This window comes from Oncorhynchus mykiss, chromosome 4 (assembly GCF_013265735.2).
Source record: "Oncorhynchus mykiss isolate Arlee chromosome 4, USDA_OmykA_1.1, whole genome shotgun sequence".
Lineage (NCBI taxonomy): Eukaryota > Metazoa > Chordata > Actinopteri > Salmoniformes > Salmonidae > Oncorhynchus > Oncorhynchus mykiss.
This window is the reverse complement of record NC_048568.1, coordinates 29,499,465-29,518,955: the sequence shown is the minus strand read 5'-3', so window position 1 is coordinate 29,518,955 and position 19,491 is coordinate 29,499,465. Positions and strand designations below refer to the sequence as shown.

The window sequence follows — 19,491 nt, the reverse complement described above, 5'->3', positions numbered from 1 at the left end:
CAGGTGGCTTGTGGCAAACTTTAAACAACACGTTTTATGGATATCTTTAAGAAATGGCTTTCTTCTTGCCACTCTTCCATAAAGGCCAGATTTGTGCAATATACGACTGATTGTTGTCCTATGGACAGAGTCTCCCACCTCAGCTGTAGATCTCTGCAGTTCATCCAGAGTGATCATGGGCCTCTTGGCTGCATCTCTGATCAGTCTTCTCCTTGTATGAGCTGAAAGTTTAGAGGGACGGCCAGGTCTTGGTAGATTTGCAGTGGTCTGATACTCCTTCCATTTCAATATTATCGCTTGCACAGTGCTCCTTGGGATGTTTAAAGCTTGGGAAATATTTTTGTATCCAAATCCGGCTTTAAACTTATTCACAACAGTATCTCGGACCTGCATGGTGTGTTCCTTGTTCTTCATGATGCTCTCTGCGCTTTTAACGGACCTCTGAGACTATCGCAGTGCAGGTGCATTTATACGGAGACTTGATTACACACAGGTGGATTGTATTTATCATCATTAGTCATTTAGGTCAACATTGGATCATTCAGAGATCCTCACTGAACTTCTGGAGAGAGTTTGCTGCACTGAAAGTAAAGGGGCTGAATAATTTTGCACGCCCAATTTTTCAGTTTTTGATTTGTTAAGAAAGTTTGAAATATCCAATAAATGTCGTTCCACTTCATGATTGTGTCCCACTTGTTGTTGATTCTTCACAAAAAAATACAGTTTTATATCTTTATGTTTGAAGCCTGAAATGTGGCAAAAAGTCGCAAAGTTCAAGGGGGCCGAATACGTTCGCAAGGCACTGTAGCCTTCTACCGTAGCTGTAACTTACTGTAGCTACATAGCCCTCTACCGTAGCTGTAACTTACTGTAGCTACATAGCCCTCTACCGTAGCTGTAACTTACTGTAGCTACATAGCCCTCTACCCGTGGCTGTAACTTACTGTATGGTAGCAGACCCCCAAAGGGCAGCTACTTGTAGTGGAACAGCACATCAGGTTTGGCAAAAACAGTTTTCTCCCACGCTTCAGGAGCTTAGGACACCTACCAATAACCCTTCATCAGGTCGAGTGTGCTGATAAATCAGGCGGTCCCTAGCCGTTCATCAGTTCAGGGCATGGGGTCGGCGTCGAACATTGAGATTTAATTGACCTTTCTAAAATCATTACAGAAGTGAATGGTGCCGTCTGGTTTCGGCACCAACACTATGGGGATGCACCACTCACTATTCGACTCTATGATGATATCAAATCAAATCAAATCAAATTTATTTACATAGCCCTTCGTACATCAGCTGATATCTCAAAGTGCTGTACAGAAACCCAGCCTAAAACCCCAAACAGCAAGCAATGCAGGTGTAGAAGCATATCAGCTTCCAACATCATTTTTACCTCGGTCCTGGCAGCCTCTCTCCATGCTTCCGGTATGCGTTAGGGTCTCAACTTCACCTTTTTCTCAGGTTCGGTGATGATGCTGTGCTGAACTAGATCGGTGTGTCCTGGTTCACTGGAGAACACATCCTGGTTCAGGCCAACCAACTCCGTCAGCTCCTGCTTCTGCGCTTGGCTCAGCTGCTCCCCCAGTGGCACCACCGCCGGCTTGGTCTCTGTGGTAGTCTTCTTCGGGGAAATAGAGTAGAGTACATCACGTCTATTCCATTTCTTTAATAAATTCACATGGTAAATATGGGTCAGATGCCTTTGTCCCGGTTGTCTGACCCTATAGTTAACTTCACCCACCTTTTCATGGACTTCGTATAGTCGGCTCCATCGAGCCAAAAACATACATTCTGAGGTGGGGACCAACACCAACACTTTGTCTGGAAGTCTCTTAGTTGTGCCCCTCTGTTGTACACCCGCGTTTGGCCCCTTGGGCTTCCAGCATGTGTTCCCGTACCAGGGGCCACAGGGTTGCCATCCGGTCTCTCATGTCTTCCACGTGTTCCACCATGGTTCGGTGGGGCGACGGTTGCTGTTCCCAGGCTTCTTTAGCCACGTCCAGCAGTCCTCGGGGTCGTCTCCCGTACAGGAGTTCAAAGGGAGAGAATCCTGTTGAAGCTTGGGGAACTTCTCGAAACGAGAACATCAGGTAGGGTAGCAGCTGGTCCCAATTCTTTCCGTCCGCCTTCATCACCTTCTTTAGCATCTACTTCAGGGTTCAACTGAATCTTTCCACTAACCCATCAGTCAGCGGGTGATACACGGAGGTGCGCAACTGGGTTATTTGCATTCATTTGTAGAGATCCTTCATGATTTGCAACATGAACAGAGTTCCCTGGTCAGTTAATATCTCGTCAGGGATGCCTACTCGGGAGAACAGCATGACTAACTCACATGTAATTTCCTCGGTGGCCATGGTGCACAGGAGAATGGCTTCCGGGTACTTGGTGGCATAATCCAGAATCACCAGGATGTATTGGTGCCCTTGGTTGCTCTTGGCTAGAGGCCCCACCTGGTCCATTGCGATCAGGGTCACCATACTCCCGGAATCCACAAGTGCCATGGTGTCCTTTCCGTTGGCTCTTACCGGGGTGACAGGGGAAGGACCACTCTCCTCAGCCCAGCATGCCATCAGCAAGCTGCAGGGACGCCCGGTGGCTACCTCACTGGCCGAGGCCGAAGGCATTGGGACATCGTGGATGGGACAGTTCCAGGCGATGTGTCCCGGCTCACCACACTCGTAGCACTTCCTGCTGTCCAGGTTTAGGAAAAGGCGTCATCTCGGGTAGCTGGCTGTTGGTGTCCCCCCATTCTTGGCCGGGGTCCTGGCGTGGTCCTCCGCCCTTTTGTGGTTGTGGAGGGTTCCGCCTTCTGTGGTTGTGCAGGACCTCCAAAGCCACCTGTTGTCCTTCCACCAGTTCCACCAGCTGATCTGCGCTCTGTGGGTTAGCTTGGCTTGCTAACTTTTTAGCTTCGGAAGGGTGAGAGTGTAGAAATGTATCTATGACCACTTTCTTGATGGACTTGAGTGTCAGTGGTTCAACAGTTAGCAAGCTCTTGGCCAGCCTAATTAGATCATGCATTTGCGATCGGAGGGAAGCTATAGCATCTTACGCCCAATCATGGAATGCTTGTGCCCTGCAAATCAGGGTGTAACCTTACCAGCGCAGGACTTCCTTTTTCAGCCCCTCACAATGCGTCGCCTGGCCAACCGTCAGATCCTGATAGGTCTTCTGTGCCGCGCCTGACAGGAAGGGTTCTAGCAGGCTGGCCTGTTGCTCATGGGGCCATTTCTCCATACTCGCCGTCCTCTCGAAGGCAAGCCTTGATGTCGTCAACCTCTGTCAGCTTCAGTATAAACTGACTGGGTTTGGGGTGAGAGACTGCTGCGCCTGCCACCATGCCAGCCTGGGCGGCTGTCAGCTGGCTAAGTTCAGCTCGCAGGAGAGTGGTCTGCTGACGCTGTTCCTCCAGCAGCTCCTGATGCATAGCCTGCTGGGCTTTGTTCACCTCCATCAGCTGTTTCACCAATGCTTCCATTGTGCTCCGTGTCTGTTTGGTTATTAAACTTGGGTTGGGTTGCCCACATTCTCCACCACATGTAGCAGGTTCAAGGGGGTGGGGTTTCCACGTCACCAAGTTGAATAACCAAACACGCACACAAAGCACAACTAGAATACACATGGGGAATTTATTAGCCAGATTTGCATACTGTGGGAAAGGTGGGAATTCAGCTGCCAGTTCACAGTCCACAATCCCCTCTCGTTGTCCGTTCCGTTCTCCAGGGGTAATCCTAAAACTCAGGTCCTCAGCCAAACCGGTTCGGTACACAATGGGGGTAATCAGACAGTCCAGGTCACAACGGGTAATCACACAGATAATTCTCTCTCTTCTCACACTCTCCATAACACAGGTTTTACTCTCAGTCCTCTCCCTGTTTGTGCAACCCGCTTCCTCTTTTATCCCCAAGCACTTCATGGCTTAATGATCCACAGGCCTTCCTGCCTTGTTGGGGCAGGAAGTCCATATAAGGCCTGGGGGTGGAGCCAGTGGGCTGCAAGATATCTCCCTTTAGTCACCACTCCCCTCACCTCTCCCTGCCGTCTGCCACAATATGTACATAGCCCTCCTGGGCTGGTTGTTTTGAAAGCTGCTTACCAGAGGAAAACTCGGTCTGTTAAAGCTGATCTAGTCATCAGTTAGAGAGGAGAAATCTGACCAGAGATCACACACCAGATTATTGCTTAGTAAAATCTAAAACTTGGATGGAGACAGGGATGGACGGAGGGAAGGACGGAGGGATGGACGGAGGGATAGAGGGAGGGAAGGATGGAGGGATGGAGGGAGGGAAGGACGGAGGGATGGACGGAGGGATGGAGGGAGGGAAGGATGGAGGGATGGACGGAGGGATGGAAGGACGGAGGGATGGACGGAGGGATGGACGGAGGGATGGACGGACAGAGGGAAGGATGGAGGGATGGACGGAGGGATGGAAGGACGGAGGGATGGACGGAGGGATGGATGGAGGGAGGGAAGGATGGAGGGAAGGATGGAGGGAGGGAGGGAAGGATGGAGGGATGGACGGAGGGATGGAGGGAGGGAAGGACGGAGGGATGGACGGAGGGATGGAGGAAACAGTTACACATACATGTTTCTGATTAAAAACTACAGACCTGTAGCGCTCCCCTCGGTCATCATGAAAACCTTTGAGCTCCTGGTCCTGTCCCATCTCAAAACCACCACGCACGCCCTCCTCGACCCCATGAAGTTTGCCTACAGAGCCAATAGTTCTGTGGACAACGCCGTCAACATGGACCTTCACTACATCTTCCAACACCTTGAAAACCCAAGGACAAAAGTACTAAAAAGTACCCAAGGACGTAGTATCTGCACCAGATGGAGAAACTCCAACTCTCTCAGACAATTCAAGTTAGGTTCTACACGTCCATCATTGAGTCCATCCTAACCTCTTCTATCACTGTCTGGTTTGGCTCTGCATCTGCCCGCTACAAGGGCAAACTGCAGCACCTCCAGGACAAGGAAGCGTGCAGGTAAGATGATCGCTGACCCTGCCCACCCTGGACACGCTGGACACACTGCCCACCCTGGACACCCTTCCCACCCTGGACACTTTTCCCACCCTGGACACTTTTCCCACCCTGGACACATCTCCCACCCTGAACACCTCTCCCACCCTGGACACCTTTCCCACCCTGGACACCTTTCCCACCCTGAACACCTTTCCCACCCTGGACACCTTTCCCACCCTGGACACCTTTCCCACCCTGGACACCTCTCCCACCCTGGACACCTTTCCCACCCTGGACACATCTCCCACCCTGGACACATCTCCCACCCTGGACACATCTCCCACCCTGGACACATCTCCCACCCTGGACACATCTCCCACCCTGGACACATCTCCCACCCTGGACACCTTTCCCACCCTGAACACCTCTCCCACCCTGGACACCTTTCCCACCCTGGACACCTTTCCCACCCTGGACACCTTTCCCACCCTGGACACCTTTCCCACCCTGGACACATCTCCCACCCTGGACACCTTTCCCACCCTGGACACCTTTCCCACCCTGGACACATCTCCCACCCTGGACACCTTTCCCACCCTGGACACCCTTCCCACCCTGGACACCCTTCCCACCCTGGACACCTTTCTCACCCTGGACACCTTTCCCACCCTGGACACCTTTCCCACCCTGGACACCTTTCCCACCCTGGACACCCTTCCCACCCTGGACACCTTTCTCACCCTGGACACCTTTCCCACCCTGGACACCTTTCCCACCCTGGACACCTTTCTCACCCTGGACACCTTTCCCACCCTGGACACATCTCCCACCCTGGACACCTTTCCCACCCTGGACACCTTTCCCACCCTGGACACCTTTCCCAGCTTGGACACCTTTCCCACCCTGGACACCTTTCCCACCCTGGACACCTCTCCCACCCTGGACACCTTTCCCACCCTGGACACCTTTCCCAGCTTGGACACCCTGTCCAACCTGGACACCCCATCTATTAAAGACTGCGCTCTGGTAGATGGTTTAGGTGAATCCTGACCAAAACCACCTGAACAGTTCCTTCCCCCATGCAGTGGCCCTCATTAACCGCCCATCGGGCTCATAGGGATCGAGTGACTTTGCATTGGGCCATTTACTGCACCTTGTCAACAACGACCTGAAATACTAATCTGCACTTTACCGCACTAATCTGCACAACACTGTATATACAGTAGGTTCCATGGCAGCATCCCTCCCTCTGCTTATATATATAGTGGGGAGAACAAGTATTTGATAACCTGCCAAATCGGCAGTGTTTCCTACTTACAAAGCATGTAGAGGTCTGTAATTTTTTATTATAGGTACACTTCAACTGTGAGAGACAGAATCTAAAACAAAAATCCAGAAAATCATATTGTATGATTTTAAGTAATTCATTTGCATTTTATTGTATGACATAAGTATGTGATACATCAGAAAAGCAGAACTTAATATTTGGTACAGAAACCTTTGTTTGCAATTACAGAGATCATACGTTTCCTGTAGTTCTTGACCAGGTTTGCACACACTGCAGCAGGGATTTTGGCCCACTCCTCCATACAGACCTTCTCCAGATCCTTCAGGTTTCGGGGCTGTCGCTGGGCAATACGGACTTTCAGCTCCCTCCAAAGATTTTCTATTGGGTTCAGGTCTGGAGACTGGCTAGAACTTCTTACATTTTCTAATAATTGCGCCAACAATTGTGGCCTTCTCATCAAGCTGCTTGCCTATTGTTCTGTAGCCCATCCCAGCCTTGTGCAGGTCTACAATTTTATCCCTGATGTCCTTACACAGCTCTCTGGTCTTGGCCATTGTGGAGAGGTTGGAGTCTGTTTGATTGAGTGTGTGGACAGGTGTCTTTTATACAGGTAACGAGTTCAAACAGGTGCAGTTAATACAGGTAATGAGTGGAGAACAGGAGGGCTTCTTAAAGCAAAACTAACAGGTCTGTGAGAGCCGGAATTCTTACTGGTTGGTAGGTGATCAAATACTTATGTCAAGCAATAAAATGCAAATTAATTATTTAAAAATCATACAAATGTGATTCTCTGGATTTTGTTTTAGATTCCGTCTCTCACAGTTGAAGTGTACCTATGATAAAAAATGACAGACCTCTACATGCTTTGTAAGTAGGAAAACCTGCAAAATGGGCAGTGTATCAAATACTTGTTCTCCCCACTGTATATCCCCTCTGTAAATGGTATATTCCCAATGTAATCAGCCTATACTCCAATTTTAAAATACGTTTTATGTTTACTGTACCGTACTGTAATTTGGTCACTCTTTTGTTGCTGAGAATGTTCCTGCACAGCATTAAATGCAAATGTGTAGTTTATTTGAGTTTAAAAAGTATTTTTTAATTATTTAATTTCCCTTTTGAAATGTCAGACTTCATTTGCCCAAATGAAAAATGTATCAACCCCTACAAAAATGTCCATTCATTATCATCCACAGATTAATTCACATTTCCTGTTGCTGAATAATTATTGTCCTGCTGTAGCAAACTGTCTCAAAGTAAGTTTTTACATCTGTATGATGTCTATGTGGACTTGTGTCTGTATTCTGTTTGTCAGTTACAGAGAGCACCTTCACACTGAAGCAGATTATGGGTCTGTGTAAATATACTTGGTGAATTAAGGTGATTCTGATACAACAGCCAAACATAATCATGTTCGATAACAAAGATGGTGCTGAAGACAAAAGACACTTTACAGAATATCTAAACATGTGTTTCTGAGCACTCTGCAACCATGACGACAGCAGCCATATCAGGGAAGGATGCTCCAAGGAGGAGTGGAGGAAAGAAGGAAGAGAAGAAGAGGTGGAGCGGTGGTGGCAGAGAGAAGCGAGAAAAGAGAGGGCAGGCATAAAGAACAAACAGTCACAGTTGCTGCCAGCCACAACACACACACACACACACACACACACACACACACACACACACACACACACACACACGGCCACCGCAGCAGCCCTCAGAGACAAACAAAACACAACACCACTGTCATCACCCCAGCAGTCTTGGCAAGCTTCTTTACAAGCCATCAATGCCTCCCCCTCTCTTCTCCTCCTCTCGTTCCTTCTCTCTTCTTTCCTCTCTTTCCTTCTCTCTTCTCCTCTCTTTCCCTCCCTTCTCTCTTCTCCTCTCTTTCCTTATCTCCTCTCCTCTCCTCCCTTCTTTCTTCTTTCCTCTCTCCTCCTCTCTTTCCTTCTCTCTTCTTTCCTCTCTCCTCCTCTCGTTCCTTCTCTCTTCTCCTCTCCTTCCTTCTCTTCTCCTCTCCTTCCTTCTCACTTCTTTCCTCTCTTTCCTTCTCTACTCTCCTCTTCTCTTCTCCTCCTCCTCCTCTCCTTCCTTCTCTCTTCTTTACTCTCTTTCCTTCTCTCCTCTCCTCTTCTCCTCCTCTCCTCTCCTTCCTTCTCTCTTCTTTCCTCTCTCCTCCTCTCTTTCCTTTCCTCCTCTCTTTCCTTCTCATCCCCCTATCAGGACGTTGACTGCCCAGTTAACACATTACCATTCTACCCCTGCCCCTCTGCAATGACAACCATTCACTGCTGGCTCATATGTAGAAACACAATGTATAGAACAGAACAGACATGGCTGTCTATTCCATAGGATAGAGATTTACATGAATTCTGTACATTGCAATTGTATCTATACATCAATCTGCAATCCCATCAAAGCCCCTGCTCTCTAATAGACACAGCGATGTACTACTGGTAGCAGGGAAAACAACACATCTCTACTAGATAGGGAATATGATAATGAGTGATGTCATTTGAGATGCAGACCTAGTAAAGTAGACACATGTTAAACAGGGCTTCTTACACTTTTTCAGCTCAAGACCAAATTGACAAATTGTCCGTCCTCCAACAAACCAAATTAAGAAGAAATAGTGTGTGATCATTGATACATTCTCATAACTAGAGACACCTCTCACATGCCCAGGGACCACTTTGGGTCCTGACCCATTGTTTAAGAGACTGCATTAGAGTACTACAGTTAGCGTAGCGTCACAGTAACCAACCCAGTGGTACCCTATCCAGCCCAGCCTAGCCTAGCGTAGCGTCACAGTAACCAACCCAGTGGTACCCTATCCAGCCCAGCCTAGCGTCACAGTAACCAACCCAGTGGTACCCTATCCAGCCCAGCCTAGCGTCACAGTAACCAACCCAGTGGTACCCTATCCAGCCTAGCCTAGCGTCACAGTAACCAACCCAGTGGTACCCTATCCAGCCCAGCCTAGCGTCACAGTAACCAACCCAGTGGTACCCTATCCAGCCCAGCCTAGCCTAGCGTAGCGTCACAGTAACCAACCCAGTGGTACCCTATCCAGCCCAGCCTAGCGTCACAGTAACCAACCCAGTGGTACCCTATCCAGCCTAGCGTAGCGTCACAGTAACCAACCCAGTGGTACCCTATCCAGCCCAGCCTAGCCTAGCGTAGCGTCACAGTAACCAACCCAGTGGTACCCTATCCAGCCCAGCCTAGCGTCACAGTAACCAACCCAGTGGTACCCTATCCAGCCCAGCCTAGCGTCACAGTAACCAACCCAGTGGTACCCTATCCAGCCCAGCCTAGCGTCACAGTAACCAACCCAGTGGTACCCTATCCAGCCTAGCCTAGCGTCACAGTAACCAACCCAGTGGTACCCTATCCAGCCTAGCGTAGCGTCACAGTAACCAACCCAGTGGTACCCTATCCAGCCCAGCCTAGCGTCACAGTAACCAACCCAGTGGTACCCTATCCAGCCTAGCCTAGCGTCACAGTAACCAACCCAGTGGTACCCTATCCAGCCCAGCCTAGCGTCACAGTAACCAACCCAGTGGTACCCTATCCAGCCCAGCCTAGCGTCACAGTAACCAACCCAGTGGTACCCTATCCAGCCCAGCCTAGCGTCACAGTAACCAACCCAGTGGTACCCTATCCAGCCCAGCCTAGCGTCACAGTAACCAACCCAGTGGTACCCTATCCAGCCTAGCCTAGCGTCACAGTAACCAACCCAGTGGTACCCTATCCAGCCCAGCCTAGCGTCACAGTAACCAACCCAGTGGTACCCTATCCAGCCCAGCCTAGCGTCACAGTAACCAACCCAGTGGTACCCTATCCAGCCTAGCGTAGCGTCACAGTAACCAACCCAGTGGTACCCTATCCAGCCTAGCGTAGCGTCACAGTAACCAACCCAGTGGTACCCTATCCAGCCCAGCCTAGCGTCACAGTAACCAACCCAGTGGTACCCTATCCAGCCCAGCCCAGCCTAGCGTAGCGTCACAGTAACCAACCCAGTGGTACCCTATCCAGCCCAGCCTAGCGTCACAGTAACCAACCCAGTGGTACCCTATCCAGCCTAGCGTCACAGTAACCAACCCAGTGGTACCCTATCCAGCCCAGCCTAGCGTCACAGTAACCAACCCAGTGGTACCCTATCCAGCCTAGCGTCACAGTAACCAACCCAGTGGTACCCTATCCAGCCCAGCCTAGCGTCACAGTAACCAACCCAGTGGTACCCTATCCAGCCCAGCCTAGCGTCACAGTAACCAACCCAGTGGTACCCTATCCAGCCCAGCCTAGCGTCACAGTAACCAACCCAGTGGTACCCTATCCAGCCTAGCGTAGCGTCACAGTAACCAACCCAGTGGTACCCTATCCAGCCCAGCCTAGCGTCACAGTAACCAACCCAGTGGTACCCTATCCAGCCTAGCCTAGCGTAGCGTAGCGTCACAGTAATCAACCCAGTGGTACCCTATCCAGCCCAGCCTAGCGTCACAGTAACCAACCCAGTGGTACCCTATCCAGCCTAGCGTCACAGTAACCAACCCAGTGGTACCCTATCCAGCCCAGCCTAGCGTCACAGTAACCAACCCAGTGGTACCCTATCCAGCCCAGCCTAGCGTCACAGTAACCAACCCAGTGGTACCCTATCCAGCCCAGCCTAGCGTCACAGTAACCAACCCAGTGGTACCCTATCCAGCCTAGCGTAGCGTCACAGTAACCAACCCAGTGGTACCCTATCCAGCCCAGCCTAGCGTCACAGTAACCAACCCAGTGGTACCCTATCCAGCCCAGCCTAGCGTCACAGTAACCAACCCAGTGGTACCCTATCCAGCCCAGCCTAGCGTCACAGTAACCAACCCAGTGGTACCCTATCCAGCCTAGCGTAGCGTCACAGTAACCAACCCAGTGGTACCCTATCCAGCCCAGCCTAGCGTCACAGTAACCAACCCAGTGGTACCCTATCCAGCCCAGCCTAGCGTCACAGTAATCAACCCAGTGGTACCCTATCCAGCCCAGCCTAGCGTCACAGTAACCAACCCAGTGGTACCCTATCCAGCCTAGCGTCACAGTAACCAACCCAGTGGTACCCTATCCAGCCCAGCCTAGCGTCACAGTAACCAACCCAGTGGTACCCTATCCAGCCCAGCCCAGCCTAGCGTAGCGTCACAGTAACCAACCCAGTGGTACCCTATCCAGCCCAGCCTAGCGTCACAGTAACCAACCCAGTGGTACCCTATCCAGCCTAGCGTCACAGTAACCAACCCAGTGGTACCCTATCCAGCCCAGCCTAGCGTCACAGTAACCAACCCAGTGGTACCCTATCCAGCCCAGCCCAGCCTAGCGTAGCGTCACAGTAACCAACCCAGTGGTACCCTATCCAGCCCAGCCTAGCGTCACAGTAACCAACCCAGTGGTACCCTATCCAGCCCAGCCCAGCCTAGCGTAGCGTCACAGTAACCAACCCAGTGGTACCCTATCCAGCCCAGCCTAGCGTCACAGTAACCAACCCAGTGGTACCCTATCCAGCCCAGCCCAGCCTAGCGTAGCGTCACAGTAACCAACCCAGTGGTACCCTATCCAGCCCAGCCTAGCGTCACAGTAACCAACCCAGTGGTACCCTATCCAGCCTAGCGTCACAGTAACCAACCCAGTGGTACCCTATCCAGCCCAGCCCAGCCTAGCGTAGCGTCACAGTAACCAACCCAGTGGTACCCTATCCAGCCCAACCCAGCCTAGCGTCACAGTAACCAACCCAGTGGTACCCTATCCAGCCCAGCCCAGCCTAGCGTAGCGTCACAGTAACCAACCCAGTGGTACCCTATGCAGCCCAGCCCAACCTAGCGTAGCGTCACAGTTATCAACCCAGTGGTACTCAGTACATTGTACAGTAACCTACCTGACTTTAAATTCCTGCGCTGTGACCTGGACCTGGGCTCCAGCAGGCACTGCCTCAGTACAGTAGATCTGAGGGAAGTAGAACCGGTGAGACTGCACGTTTATATCCATGGTGCTTGGCAGCTACCGCACATCAGACGCACAGCACAACCCTGCTACAGGAACGATGGAAGGATTTCTCTCCTTTCTCTGTGTCTCTTTTCTTTCTTCTTTCCTTATCCCTGATCTGTCCGTTCCAGGCTGTGGCGTTCCAGGCTGTGGCGTTCCAGGCTGTGGCGTTCCAGGCTGTGGCGTTCAAAGCTGTGGGGTTAGTTAACGAGAGAGTTCTAAGGGGAACGATGGCATCCCAGTCACCGTCTCTCCGGGGTGGTCGTGGATTCACAGTCACAGCGCGATACAGCCAGGCATCCCCCTCTCCTCTCTTCACTCGATCACTTCTGCTGGCTCCTCACAGACACACTAACCTTTTTCCGTAGTAGCAACACAGCCGTACAAGGAGCGGAAAGGACATACATGAATAAATAGAAATAAAAGAACAAAGACACTTCCAATGAGAACTCCTTGAGAGAGAAAAAGACAGCAAATAAAAAATGTCTCATTTTTTGGGTCCTTTTTCATCAATGCATCCTCTTCCACAGCAGGGATATTTTAGAACAATGAGAGAATATAAAAGAGAAAGAGAGAGAAAAAGAGAATAAATTAACAATGCAAAAGCAGCCCTCAGTCGAGTGAGAGCACTGAATGAGAGATGAGAGCCCTTTTTGGAATTTTAAGTGGAGAGAGAGCGAGAAAGAGAGAGAGAGCGAGAGAGAAAGAGAGAGAGAGAGAGAGAGAGAGAGAGAGAGAGAGAGAGAGAGAGGGAGAGAGAGAGCGAGAGAAAGCGAGAGAGACAGAGCGAGAGAGAGAGACAGAGAGCGAGAGAGAGATCGAGAGAGAGAGAGCGAGAGAGAGCGAGAGAGAGAGAGAGAAAGAGAGAGAGAGAGCGAAAGTGGTAGAGCGAGAGAGAGCGCGGTAGTGTAATAGTGTGAGAGATTCCCGGTGCTGTGAGGCGTTGCCCTCACACTGCCTCTCTCCTCTGTGTCTCTCACTGGATTACCGCCCTCCCCTCCCCCTCCATCCCCCTCTCCCCTCCCAGCAGTGATATGAGCGGTGGGCCGCCAGCCCCCGAGGCCGCTGGTCCTCTCATCCCTCTCCTCTCATCCCTCTCCTCTTCCAGGGCTCTGATTGGCGGAGCCAGGGATGTGTAAAGCCTGCGCGGAACGAGTGAAGAGGAGCGACAGACGTTAATTCATCTGATTGCTCCCATCTTTCTCGCACCTGATTCAAGGTGGCATGCCAGGGTGGGGTGGAGCTACATTACTGCTCTGTCTCTCTCTCTCACACACACACACACACACACACACACACACACGTGGGTAAATGAACAGATATGAAAGTACTGAGAATACACGATGGGACCTCCCATTGCCACATTACCACCACAAATACAGATGTAGGATCTTAACTTGAGCCAGTTTTCTACAGCAATAAAATAATCCTGCAGCAACAGGAAATTTGAATTATTATGAATGAATATTTTTGTAGGGGTTTATTTTTTTATTTATTTAACTAGGCAAGTCAGTTAAGAACAAATTCTTATTTACAATGACGGCCTAGGAACAGTGTGTCACGTCCTGACCTTAGTTCCCTTTTTATGTCTCTATTTTAGTTTGGTCAGGGCGTGAGTTGGGGTGGGCATTCTATGTGTTGTTCTATGTTTTGGCCTGGTATGGTTCCCAATCAGAGGCAGCTGTTTATCGTTGTCCCTGATTGAGAACCATACTTAGGCAGCCTGTTTTCCCTCTATGGGTTGTGGGTAGTTGTTTCCTGTTTTGTCACCAATAGGACTGTTTTGTTTTTGTTGTGTTTTCTCCTTTGTTATTTTTGTGTTCAGTTTAATAAATATAACATGAACACTTACCACGCTGGGCATTGGTCCAATCCTTCATACTCCTCTTCAGAAGAGGAGGAAAACCGTTACACAGTGGGTTAACTGCCTGTTCAGGGGCAGAACAACAGATTTGTACCTTGTGGGCTCGGGGATTTGATCTTGCAACTTTTCGGTTACTAGTCCAACGCTCTTACCACTAGGCTAAAAGGCGCCCCAATGATACATTTTCCATTAGCGCAAATCAAGTCTGAAATTCCAAAGTGGAAATTACAAACTTTAAAAGCCTTTTTAAAACTCAAATACACTACTAGTTTGCATTTCCTGCTGAGCAATAAACGAGTGATCAAATTAAGATCCTACATCTATACAGAACACCCTGCATTTTTCTAAGACACACACCCATTATATTATTTCACTGCATACTACTATTAAAAACATGTTTCAGTCAATGTGATTGAAAGAAGAATCTATATCAAAACCTGCAGTAAAAGCACTGATCAATTCTATAAATAAGTGTCCAAATTACTGTAGAGGTTAGATACAGTGTAGAGGTTAGATACAGTGTAGAGGTTAGATACAGTGTAGAGGTTAGATACAGTGTAGAGGTTAGATACAGTGTAGAGGTTAGATACAGTGTAGAGGTTAGAGACAGTGTAGAGGTTAGATACAGTGTAGAGTTTAGATACAGTGTAGAGGTTAGATACAGTGTAGAGGTTAGATACAGTGTAGAGGTTAGATACAGTGTAGAGGTTAGATACAGTGTAGAGGTTAGAGACAGTGTAGAGGTTAGATACAGTGTAGAGGTTAGATACAGTGTAGAGGTTAGATACAGTGTAGAGGTTAGATACAGTGTAGAGGTTAGATACAGTGTAGAGGTTAGATACAGTGTAGAGGTTAGATACAGTGTAGAGGTTAGAGACAGTGTAGAGGTTAGATACACTGTAGAGGTTAGAGACAGTGTAGAGGTTAGATACAGTGTAGAGGTTAGATACAGTGTAGAGGTTAGATACAGTGTAGAGGTTAGATACAGTGTAGAGGTTAGATACAGTGTAGAGGTTAGAGACAGTGTAGAGGTTAGATACACTGTAGAGGTTAGATACAGTGTAGAGGTTAGATACAGTGTAGAGGTTAGATACAGTGTAGAGGTTAGATACAGTGTAGAGGTTAGATACACTGTAGAGGTTAGATACAGTGTAGAGGTTAGATACAGTGTAGAGGTTAGATACAGTGTAGAGGTTAGAGACAGTGTAGAGGTTAGATACACTGTAGAGGTTAGAGACAGTGTAGAGGTTAGATACAGTGTAGAGTTTAGAGACAGTGTAGAGGTTAGAGACAGTGTAGAGGTTAGAGACAGTGTAGAGGTTAGATACAGTGTAGAGGTTAGATACAGTGTAGAGGTTAGAGACAGTGTAGAGGTTAGATACACTGTAGAGGTTAGAGACAGTGTAGAGGTTAGATACAGTGTAGAGGTTAGATACAGTGTAGAGGTTAGATACAGTGTAGAGGTTAGATACAGTGTAGAGGTTAGAGACAGTGTCCTCTTTACAACACACACACAGAGACAGTACAGTAGTCACTCCCTAGCTAACTGATGAGGTCTAAATACACTGTAGAGGTTAGATAGTGTCCTCTTTCCAACACCCACACAGAGACAGTACAGCAGTCACTCCCTAGCTAACTGATGAGGTCTAAATACACTGTAGAGGTTAGATACAGTGTCCTCTTTACAACACCCACACAGAGACAGTACAGTAGTCACTCCCTAGCTAACTGATGAGGTCTAAATACAGTGTAGAGGTTAGATACAGTGTCCTCTTTCCAACACCCACACAGAGACAGTACAGTAGTCACTCCCTAGCTAACTGATGAGATCTAAATACAGTGTAGAGGTTAGATACAGTGTCCTCTTTACAACACCCACACAGAGACAGTACAGTAGTCACTCCCTAGCTAACTGATGAGGTCTAAATACACTGTAGAGGTTAGATACAGTGTCCTCTTTCCAACACCCACACAGAGACAGTACAGTAGTCACTCCCTAGCTAACTGATGAGGTCTAAATACACTGTAGAGGTTAGATACAGTGTCCTCTTTCCAACACCCACACAGAGACAGTACAGTAGTCACTCCCTAGCTAACTGATGAGGTCTAAATACAGTGTAGAGGTTAGATACAGTGTCCTCTTTACAACACCCACACAGAGACAGTACAGTAGTCACTCCCTAGCTAACTGATGAGGTCTAAATACACTGTAGAGGTTAGATTATATACAGTGCCCTCTGTAATTATTGGGACAGTGACCCTGTTGTGTGTGATGAGGGACTGACTGTTGTTGTGTGTGATGAGGTACTGACTGTTGTTGTGTGATGAGGGACTGAGTCTGTTGTTGTGTTTGACGAGGGACTGACTCTATTATTGTGAGTGATGAGGGACTGACTCTGTTGTTGTGTGTGATGAGGGATTGAGTCTGTTGTGTGTGATGAGGGACTTACTCTGTTGTTGTGTGTGATGAGGTACTGAGTCTGTTGTTGTGTGAATAGGTACTGAGTGTGTTGTTGTGTGTGATGAGGGAATGACTCTGTTGTTGTGTGTGATGAGGTACTGACTCTGTTGTTGTGTGACGAGGTACTGAGTCTGTTGTTGTGTGATGAGGTACTGAGTCTGTTGTTGTGTGATGAGGTACTGAGTCTGTTGTTGAGTGATGAGGTACTGAGTCTGTTGTTGTGTGAATAGGTACTGAGTGTGTTGTTGTGTGATGAGGTACTGAGTCTGTTGTTGAGTGATGAGGTACTGAGTCTGTTGTTGTGTGAATAGGTACTGAGTGTGTTGTTGTGTGTGACGAGGTACTGAGTCTGTTGTTTTGTGTGACGAGGGACTGAGTCTGTTGTTGTGTGTGATGAGGGACTGACTCTGTTGTTGTGTGTGATGAGGGACTGACTCTGTTGTTGTGTGACGAGGTACTGAGTCTGTTGTTGTGTGATGAGGTACTGAGTCTGTTGTTGAGTGATGAGGGACTGACTCTGTTGTTGTGTGTGATGAGGGATTGAGTCTGTTGTGTGTGATGAGGGACTTACTCTGTTGTTGTGTGTGATGAGGTACTGAGTCTGTTGTTGTGTGAATAGGTACTGAGTGTGTTGTTGTGTGTGATGAGGGACTGACTCTGTTGTTGTGTGTGATGAGGTACTGACTCTGTTGTTGAGTGATGAGGTACTGAGTCTGTTGTTGAGTGATGAGGTACTGAGTGTGTTGTTGTGTGATGAGGTACTGAGTCTGTTGTTGTGTGATGAGGTACTGAGTCTGTTGTTGAGTGATGAGGTACTGAGTGTGTTGTTGTGTGATGAGGTACTGAGTGTGTTGTTGTGTGATGAGGTACTCAGTCTGTTGTTGTGTGATGAGGTACTGAGTCTTGTTGTGTGATGAGGTACTGAGTCTGTTGTTGTGTGATGAGGTACTGAGTGTGTTGTTGTGTGATGAGGTACTGAGTCTGTTGTTGTGTGATGAGGTACTCAGTCTGTTGTTGAGTGATGAGGTACTGAGTGTGTTGTTGTGTGATGAGAAGAAGCTTGGGTTAATATTTTTGAGAGGTTCCTCCCTCACCAAACTGCTCCCCTGACAATAGAAGGCTCCTGTAATAAATGTCTTGGTCTCAAGCCACACACATACAGACACACTACAGCAGCTAGGGATCAGCTAGAAATACAACCTTTCAACTATATTGGTCCAAGCCGAGCCAATACTTCAGTCCAGCCTTCTCTTTATTGAGCTAGAAGCAGTACAACAACATTTCAACCATACTGGTCAGGCAGTCTTGTATCCAAGCTGAGCAGAGAATCCCTCTGTCAGTCTGCCATCCTTTCTCTTTATTGAGCTAGCAGTCTCGTATCCAAGCTGAGCAGACAATCCCTCTGTCAGTCTGCCATCCTTTCTCTTTATTGAGCTAGTAGTAATACAACATGATCACTGAGCATCCTAACCTTTTGTCAGAGGGGAGTATGTGTCCAATCAGAACCAAGTGATGTGTGACTGCTGACACAGTGAACTCTCTATGTGAAGACAATGGGTCTTCTGACCCACTGGGAATGTGATGAAAGAAATAAAAGCTGAAATAAATCATTCTCTCTACTATTATTCTGACATTTCACATTCTTAAAATAAAGTGGTGATCCTAACTGACCTAAGACAAGTACTTTTTACGAGGATTAAATGTCAGGAATTGTGAATCACTGAGTTTAAATGTATTTGGCTAAAGTGTATGTAAACTTACAACTTTAACTGCATACAATACCAGTCGAAAGATTGGACACACCTACTCATTCAAGGGTTTTTCTTTATTTTTACTATTTTCTACATTGTAGAATAATAGTGAATACATCAAAACTATGAAATAACACATATGGAATCATGTAGTAAGCAAAAAAGTGTTAAACAAATCAAATTATTAATTACTCTTGGCATTCTCTCAACCAGCTTCATTAGGAATGCTTTTCCAACAGTCTTGAAGGAGTTCCCACATATGCTGAGCACTTGTTGGCTGCTTTTCCTTCACTCTGCGGTTCAAGTCATCGTAGACCATCTCAATTGGGTTGAGGTCAGGTGGTTGTGGAGGCCAGGTCATCTTATTCAGCACTCCATCACTCTCCTTCTTGGTGAAATAGCCCTTACACAGTCTGGGGGTGTGTTTTGGGTCATTGTCCTGTTGAGAAAACAATGATAGTCCCACTAAGTGCAAACCAGAAGGGATGGTGTATTGCTGCAGAATACTGTGGTTGCCATGCTGGATAAGTGTGCCTTCAATTCTAAATAAAACACAGACAGTGTCACCAGCAAAGCATCCTACACCATAACACTTCCATGTTTCACGGTAGGAACCACACATGCTGAGATCATCCGTTCACCTACTCTGCGTCTCACAAAGACACGGCGGTTTGATGAGTCTCCTATTTGGACTCATCAAACCAATTTGGACTCATCAGACCAAATGACATATTTGCACCGGTTTAATGTCCGTTGCTCGTGTTTCTTGGCCCAAGCAAGTCTCTTCTTAGTATTGGTGTCCTTAACCTTTCTAGGGCAGGCGTTCCACTAGCGGAACCCCTCCACAACCTTCCGCTGAAATTCAAAGATATTTTTTTGAAATATTTAACTTTCACACATTAACAAGTCCAATACAGCAAATGAAAGATAAACATCTTGTTAATCTACCCATCGTGTCCGATTTCAAAAATGCTTTACAGCAAAAGCACAAGATATGATTATGTTAGGTCATAGCCAAGTCAAAAAAAACACAGCCATTTTTCCAGGAAAAGAGAGGAGTCACAAAAAGCAGAAATATAGATAAAATTAATCACTAATCTTTGATGACCTTCATCAGATGACACTCATAGGACATCATGT

General features: G+C 48.0%; 1 protein-coding gene across 7 annotated transcripts in view; it reads right to left on the bottom strand.

Annotated features, from left to right (window-relative positions):
- LOC110522454 (ena/VASP-like protein) overlaps positions 1 to 19,491 on the bottom strand; it is a 152,196-nt gene that overhangs the window by 113,416 nt on the left and 19,289 nt on the right. For 4 of the 7 annotated variants that reach the window (XM_021600859.2, XM_021600861.2, XM_021600862.2 and 1 more), the window contains exon 1: positions 12,169 to 13,014. The exons of 1 other annotated variant lie outside the window; for it this stretch is intronic. In XM_021600859.2, the coding sequence (XP_021456534.1) occupies positions 12,169 to 12,278 (110 nt within the window). In that variant the 5' untranslated portion in view covers positions 12,279 to 13,014. Of the gene's footprint in view, positions 1 to 1,391; positions 4,284 to 12,168; positions 13,015 to 19,491 lie in introns of those variants that run through there. 2 more of the 7 variants (XM_021600860.2, XM_036976072.1) reach the window with 2 other exon arrangements.